The sequence below is a fragment of the Blennius ocellaris genome (genome assembly GCF_963422515.1).
Source record: "Blennius ocellaris genome assembly, chromosome: 4".
Classification (NCBI taxonomy): Eukaryota; Metazoa; Chordata; class Actinopteri; order Blenniiformes; family Blenniidae; genus Blennius; species Blennius ocellaris.
The window spans coordinates 13461978-13469944 of NC_137653.1; the positions used below are offsets into that span (position 1 = coordinate 13461978).

General features: G+C 44.0%; 1 protein-coding gene across 1 annotated transcript; it reads left to right on the plus strand.

The window, feature by feature from the left end:
* The first annotated feature begins 1401 nt into the window (after window positions 1-1401).
* On the plus strand, window positions 1402-6559 carry LOC308129173 (inositol hexakisphosphate kinase 2-like). Its single transcript, XM_080494979.1, has 5 exons — window positions 1402-1973; window positions 3963-4194; window positions 4317-4480; window positions 4601-4776; window positions 4878-6559. The coding sequence occupies exons 1-5, from the start codon at window positions 1760-1762 to the stop codon at window positions 5472-5474; spliced, it is 1383 nt and encodes a 460-aa protein (XP_080351105.1). The 5' UTR covers window positions 1402-1759; the 3' UTR covers window positions 5475-6559.
* The last annotated feature ends 1408 nt before the right edge of the window (window positions 6560-7967 follow it).

Consider the following 7967-nt stretch of genomic DNA (forward strand, 5'->3'; position numbering starts at 1 on the left):
CCGCATTAAGCTGGGTGAGATCTGGCAGCGCAATGTGTGGCGAATTCTTGCCCACTAACCTTTATTCTTCATGGGCAATTTAGGTCTTTCCTGTTTGTAATTTAAACCCACAAATGAAACATTAGTCATTCATTGAAGCCTGATCTATTGACACTAAATGACTGAAAAGTATTAATGAAAAGGAAAATATATTTGAAAGATTTTACGCATCAAGAATTCCAATATCTTTTTTTTAGATTTCAATGTTCTTTCTGTTCAACGTTTTCTTTATGAAGATAAAGTAACAAAATGTTATCAATAATGTATTGATAGTCAACAAGTATTCAATTATATGCCACTTCACTCAACATACTGTGAAGAAACTGCATGTTGAAATACAAATTTAACATTTCGAAAACTTTCCAACAGCAGATGAAAGTTAGTTTTCAAGTTTGCTGTTTTCTCTCTATGCCTATAGCGCCAGGCAGAAGACATATAATTGCACCAAGTGGGGTTTTCACCATTTCACAGGATTTATAATAGTTTTACTGTGCCAAAGGTATGTGCTTTTACAGATGGTGGTGTGATAACTGGGTTAAAATTGCTATTATTCTTTATGGTACATGACCTGTTGAAACATGTTCACGCCAATACATATAGTTCGTTCTGACCTTGGCCTCTGAATGACACCTTATCATTTGAGTTCATGTCAATATCAAGGTGGACTCTGGGAGAAACCTGGTTCAATACACTAAACAGATAGCATTGTTTTGGTGTTGCGTCTTCAACCTTCACGTGACCAGCTCTTTGTTATCTACTGACGTTTATGCACTGAAGTTGCAAACATGGGAGTCTCGCACTCCCATGATTCATTGCAGCTTTTCTTAGAACTCAGTCCGACTTTTATTGTGCAATGTGAGTGAAATGTTCTCTTTAAAAATACTACACATTTAAACCCTGTGAGTTAAGTGAAGGCTGGGTGTGAAAATAAGTTATTAAGTATCCTCCTCTTATGCATTCATGAAAACACTGAATGTCTTGCTTGTTTTCGTTTTACTGCTTTAATTTGCTCCCAAAACGTTGACTGCACGTCAAGACAATAAAAAAAAATACCACAAGTGTGAAAACATCAGCATTTCGTTTAATGAACGCAGGTTTACCTGGTAAATAAGTAAAATAAAGACTTGAATGTTGTTTTTGTGCGTGAAACGTGTTTCTCCTGCTCTCCCCTCCCCCTTGTTTTCTCCTCTTCCTCTTTGTTTGCTTGATCTGCTTGATCCTCTTCTAGGATCCCTGACTCCTCCCAGCGACAGCTGCGGCGCTCTGATTGGCTGGCTTCAGTGGATGGGGTGGGACTGCCTCCGTTGCTCGGCTGTTTTTCTCGGTTGGCTCGCGGCTGCTCGTCAGTTTCGGTAACAGCCACATCTCGGGGAGGACTGACGTAACGCTGTCGCACAAAAAAGAGCAGCGCCAAGGGCTGCGAAAGTGGCCCTTTATTGAATATACAAACACGGAGAGTATCCCACACACCGACGGAGTGTTATTATTTGACCTCCAGCTGGGAAAGCGGACGGAATAAGGGATTTCTTCGCTGCCTTTCGGCCCTTCCTGTTCGAGCCTTTTGTTTTTTTCCAGCCCTCGGTCTGAGCAGGTGTGCGCCAGCGCCCCCTGCGACACATCCGGGAACAGCCAGAGGATAGGGAGCCAGACGAGCGGCCGTGCCTCTTGCCCCCCGTGCGACGTGGGTCTGCCCAGCTCAGCTGTCCGATGCGGAGTGAGGATGAGTCCCGCTTTGGAAGCCCTCATGCAGGCGGACGGGACTCCTTATCCCGCAAAAGGGGTGATGCTTGAACCCTTCGTGCACCAGGTGGGAGGCCACTCCTGCGTGCTGCGATTCGGGGAGCAAACCATCTGCAAGCCCCTCATTCCACGAGAGCATCAGTTCTACAAGAGCCTTCCTCCGGAGATGAGGAAGTTCACACCCCAGTATAAAGGTAAGAATGCCGAGCATGCAAGAGACTGGAATGTGTTTGTGTGCACGTTTTGTGCAGTCCCCAACTAGCAAGTGCTTGCATGCGAACGTTATCTGCAAAAAGATCACGATGGTCAGTTGCTGGTCATGTTGCAGCATTTGACAGACATGCATGCGTGTTTTCTGGTTATGATCATGATTGGTGTTTCAACGAGCATCCAGTTTGAAGAACTGACCACCAGCCAGGAGGGATGGCTCGCCAGAGGTCCCTTAACTGCTGGCCATGTCTGGCCTTGAAGGCTTCTACGGTTTCAGCATGAAATTGAGCACACGGCGGTCTAAAATAACTGGGATACATCACCTAGGGACTAATTCAACATTTGATGATATTTACCAGATCTGGTTTCCAGAACACAAATCGCACATTTTGCACCTGCACACACCCACTTCGAATGGGTATCCAGTGTCCCCCTGGTTGTGAGCAGGTCCACAGTCTGCTTTGCAGTTTCACCCATACACAATGGTGTCTGTGTATATATAACAATACAGACATATTGAGGCAGTCCTCTGACAGGGCGAAGACACATGTGTGCTATCTGACTCCTCAGTATTGCAGCATGGAACTATAAAAAGAGCCTGAATAGATGGAGTGAGATTTGGACAGCAGACCACCGGCTTCTGGGGTCTTCGAGTGCTTCACGCCACCGATATATCTCTAGTTTTATATTTCACAGAATAGCAAGAGTCCCGAAGCCTTGTTTTTCAAAGAACACTGTGTTCAGCCATGTCTTTTCTTGAGCCGCCAGCTCCTTCTGAATTCATAAAACACTCAGAACAGTATGGCCTTTTGAGGATGTAGACAAGGAGATAAGATAGGATGTGGATAATATGTATCGGTATGTTCTGTGATTTTTATGCCAAAGCACTTACCAAAGAGTAGAATGGGACACTTTCAAGTTTTGATTCAGATAAAATGAAGGCAATTGATAAAGATCTATAGTGTAGTCCCAACTCCTGCTGATGGATTGGATTCCATTGGATTTGTTCTATCAGGTTGTAAAAAAAACAAAAAAAAAAAAAAACGTTTAACCTTTGGCCATGATTTATAAGCTCTTCCAGTGCTTTGAGTCAAAGTGACTCATAAATTCCCACACAGGCTGCTGTGGTGTGTGATGACAGTGCCATGTACATCAGTGCATTTTTCAGAGGCGGGGCTTCTTGTGTGATGATGATGATGTCAATGGACATGGCATCACGTGCTGGCTGGAGAAAAATGATTACATGCAGTGTCCTCATGCCCTTGGTTTAACACTCAGTAACTGTGTGTGTGTGTGTTAGCCGTTCCCCTTCAAAAACAAAAAGGTTGTTTGGTCAATAAATGGATGGCTACTCGTACTTGGAATCTATCTCTTAATCTCGGGTGCTGTGAGCACTTTCTCTCCTTGTGTGCTTTCGACCACGTCCTTCCTTCCTTCCTGTCTGTGGTTTATCTGTATCAGCCGGTGCAGCTGTAATGTTTATTCTCAGTGCAACACCTCCCCCACCCCGTATCAAGTCGTTGAGGGCAGTTTTATTGGGAGATGAGGGGGTGTGTGTGTGCCATCACGTCCCAATGCAGATTATTATTGGTGTCAAGGTACACCTGCTTACTTTTATTATTGAGGGAGAAGATTCATTATTCTTGATTATATTCTCCTTTGTTGTTTGCTCACAACTTTGAAATTGAATAGTCAATTACTGCTCACACTCCACAATTCTAATTGTAAATAACGTGCATAATTTACAATTATTTACTTTTATACTCTTATTTGAATCTGCATTCAGATCTCTATTAGTTGGGTTGATATTACTGAATGATTCCATTTTGCATATGCAATCACTCATTTTAGATATGTATATATATTTTTTATGGCTTATAAACTCGCGTGAATGTTTTCATAAATGTTTGGAAGTTATTTAAATAGATTTAATTGTAAGCGTTTCTCATGCTGTCTTTCTCATTCTTCCTCAGGTGTGGTGTCTGTCAGTTTTGAGGAGGATGGGGAAGGCAACTTGTGTCTCATTGCCTACCCGCTTCACAGCGAATCAGGGGACCTGGAAAACAAAGACCCGTCAACAGACTGCGAGCCCAAGAGCAAGATTCTGAAGTGGAGCAACAAGAAGCAGGCTTCCCTGCTTCTGGAGAATGACAACTACAGCAAAGACAGAACTCGACACAGTCGTAAAGAAGACAAGATCATGAGGTGAGGATGCAACTGAATGACGCCACGACACCCACGTGTACTTTTATATTATCTTTATTGCTGCCGTTATCATGTGTTCCCAGTATAAAAAGTGACGTTGCTCTGTCTTTTGCCTTTTGTAGCTATAACCGCGAGGAGGTACAGCAGCAACAGGCAGAGGTTTTGTACTTCAGCCTGGAGAAAGGCAACGTGGTTCCACAGATCAAACACAACCCGTGGAGTCTGAAATGTCACCAGCAGCACCTGCAAAGGATGAAGGAGAACGCGAAGCACCGTAACCAATACAGTATCCTTTCTCAAAGCGCTTGATTTTTCAGGAAACGACAAAGTTGGTGTGTTAGTCCTCAATCTGAGCGTGTATAGAATATCTCTGTGTTGCTGTGTGATCCTTGACCCACTTTCACAGAATTTATCCTTTTGGAAAACTTGACATGGCGTTACAAAGTGCCGTGCGTCTTGGACTTGAAGATGGGAACTCGCCAACATGGAGACGACGCATCAGAAGAGAAGAAGGCGAATCAGATCCGCAAGTGTCAACAGAGCACCTCTGCATCTATTGGGGTGCGACTTTGTGGCATGCAGGTAAATATAGACGTGAAACGACATTCTGAGCACTGAGGTCATTTCGTTGTTGGCTGTACATGTTGAGCCGTTGTGCTTACGATGCTCTTTAATCTCTGCAGGTGTACCAGCCCGACTCGGGACAGTTGATGTTCATGAATAAGTACCATGGGCGTAAGCTGACCCTCGCAGGCTTCAAGGAGGCTCTCTACCAGTTTTTCCATGATGGCTGCCGCCTGCGCCACGAGCTCCTGTCCCCAGTGCTGCGCCGACTCCGCGAAATGCAAGCGGCCCTCGGGGCCTGCGAGTCCTACCGCTTCTACTCCAGCTCCCTGCTCATCATCTACGACGGAGACCCTCCCAGGACTCCGACCAGGCCGAGACATCGAGGTGGGGAAGAAGGTGATGAAGATGAGCCATCTGACGAAGAGGACGACGAGGAGGCAGAGGCGGAGGGAGGGGCTTTCGGTTTCCCTCGGTCGTCCTCAGCCGGGGGCGGTGCCGGCGTGGCCGGAGGGAGCAGTGGCCGATCAGGCCACGGCACCGGAGAAGCCAGCAGTCCCGCGGTGGACGTGCGCATGATTGACTTTGCTCACACCACCTGTCGACACTATGGGGAGGACAGTGTGGTGCACGAAGGCCAGGACAGTGGATTCATCTTTGGGCTCCAGAACCTGATCACGATCATCTCCCAGCTGGAGGATCACAGTACTGATTGAGGTCGCACCAGAGCGGTGTGTTCTGAATCTCAAGCATGGAAAAAAAGAAAGCTCATCGAGCTTGAAAACCCTGCTGCCCCGAGGTGCATTGTCGTTGTGCCTCCTTAAGGGGTTCTGCTTGGTGGAAACCTCCGGCGCCTCTGAGTCAGGGGGAGAGTCTGCGTGTCCGTTCCTGCGCTCTCGCATACCTGCCAGAGGCTGGGGCTGCCGGTGCCCCTCCTAGCACTTTTCTGAGACTCCTCCTTTTCTTTGTTGTACATGGTAGGAGAAATGTCTCTCGACAAACACAGGGACTCCTGTCGCGTCCCAGGATTTTCCTTCCCCTCTCCTCCTCCGGTACAGAAAAGTTTCTTTATTAAGTTCTCTCTGAGAGAGAAAGAGCGAGGCAGAGAAAAGTGAAGCTGTTGTAGTTAGCTAGGACCCTGTTGTGGTGCTTTACCTGTGATTCAATATACTTTTTTTTGTTGTTGTTGTTGTTGGTTGTTTGTTTGTTTTTGGATCTTGTTTGGACTGCCATTCCCCAAAAGCACAGCACAATTAGTGGGGAAGCTGACCTTCGCTGGCTGGGTCAGCAGCCTTGTAGCAATTGACAACGTGAAAGCATCTGATAAGGACATTTGTTTATATTGGTATCGCTTAAGACCCTGGTAACAAATACGGATTGTGTCCACCAGGCACTTGGATTTCTACTTTTTGGTGGATGATAATTTTGCCCTAGAAGAAGGGATTTGCCTTTTTTTCAACAGTTGTTCTACCTTGTACTTTTTGCCTATAAACAAAATAATTTTTCAAAGTTGAAAATATGATTTCTTTGTCACTGGTTTTGTTTCCATTGAATTTTTTTTTTTTTCCTTTTCATTCCTGAAAATTGACTCAGCCGAGAGAATATATTGATTTGAACACTAGCTACAAAGACTATAAAGACTATTTATTTAAAAAGACTTTAAAAATGGAAGCAAGTACATTCCATGTTACCACTTTAAATGTTTTGTCCTCTTGATGCAGACTTACTTATTTTGTTATTGCAAAAGCTCTCTTGTATACCTGTGTGTTAACTGTCTTGGAAAATAAAGGCATTCATTGTGGTAAAATCTTGTGTTCTGTGTTGTGTTCATTTAGTGTATTTCTCTATAGAGTTTGTGGTTTAAGGGCTTACATTGGTCCAAGGTATTGCCTTCTAATACCAGAGAAGTGCCAAACAAAATGCACACGAAAACATGAATTTACTGGAGAAAAAGTGCTGACATGGGACAAGAGGAAGTGCAAAATGCATTTTGCTGAAAGCTGTACAAAAAAAAAGGAAGCAATGTGATGAAAAGCATGAATCATATAGCACTGAATGTTACAAACGTATTTTACGGGTCATTTTTTATGTTACGCAATGTGATTAGGAAAAATACTTCCGGCTGCTGACGTGAGACTCGCTTCCTTGTTTTGTATGTTACAGCGAGCAACAAAAGACTGGCCGTTTTAAAGAACCGGGGTATCTTATGTAATATTACATGGACTTGCTTATCTGGTAGGGAACACATGTATATAGTAGTAATGGTATGCAACTATTAAATCCAGTAACATTTGAGCTTCACAAATTCATAAACAGGAGTTCAACGCTCGAGTCACTGGATATTAAACGGAAAAACAAATCCCTCTTTGTGGACTTAGTAAAAACTGAATTGTTAATTAATTGGTTCCCAGGTAATGGCTGTGATAATATATATATACACATGCAAAATCTGTCATCTTAATTTCTGAATATCTTTCTGAGTGATCAAAGTTTTAGCATTCAGTTAAGTATCACATGACTGGATGGCAAAGTCACCATTGGTTGACCTAATGCATTAATCGCTGACATTTTTCACATTAAGACACTAAACCTTATACACTTTTAAACACCCATCAAATATAACCTTGCACTGTTACGTCTGTCATGTTTGAATGTTTGAGAGGCTGCTGTGACGCCTCAGTCAAAGACAATTGTGGTAAAAGTCAATTTCATTACAAGTTAGTACAGCTGGCATCGAATGCTAAACTGAACTAAAGATCAGCTCTGATGGTGGAGCTGTTGCAGGAAAACATGTCCATGAAGTTAAATGGCAAAAGAGGCGCATGATATGTAACGTCCACACTGGTACTCACACTGCACACTCTCCCTATTATTGGTCTCATCACTAGTTTTTACTTTAGAGTTTATGAGTCTGCGAATAAAACCCCTATTCTATGCATTTTGCTTGTTGCACATGGATCGTGCAGATATGCAGCTATCAGTCAAGCCCCCCCCCGATCTGTATTGTCTCTGACAGTTGAGGCTAAATTACTCCACAGGAAGGCAAGAGAGCAGGCGTTGCAGTTTTTACTTTGGCTTCGCAAGTTTGCTTGAACACAAAGATTGCAAACTTCCTTTCGCCTGCGTCAGAGTAGTTACAGGGGTCATTATTAAGCAGTTTAGTTGAGGTTTTTGGCCTTGTTCAAATCCAGTGGCGACATCGGCGACCG

Bases quoted from the DNA above. Each gene is read 5' to 3' on its own strand.
- LOC308129173 (XM_080494979.1), top strand. From the start codon at position 1,760: ATGAGTCCCGCTTTGGAAGCCCTCATGCAGGCGGACGGGACTCCTTAT. The intron at 1,974-3,962 runs GTAAGAATGCCG...ATTCTTCCTCAG, and splicing joins GTTCACACCCCAGTATAAAG to GTGTGGTGTCTGTCAGTTTT. The intron at 4,195-4,316 runs GTGAGGATGCAA...TGCCTTTTGTAG, and splicing joins AAAGAAGACAAGATCATGAG to CTATAACCGCGAGGAGGTAC.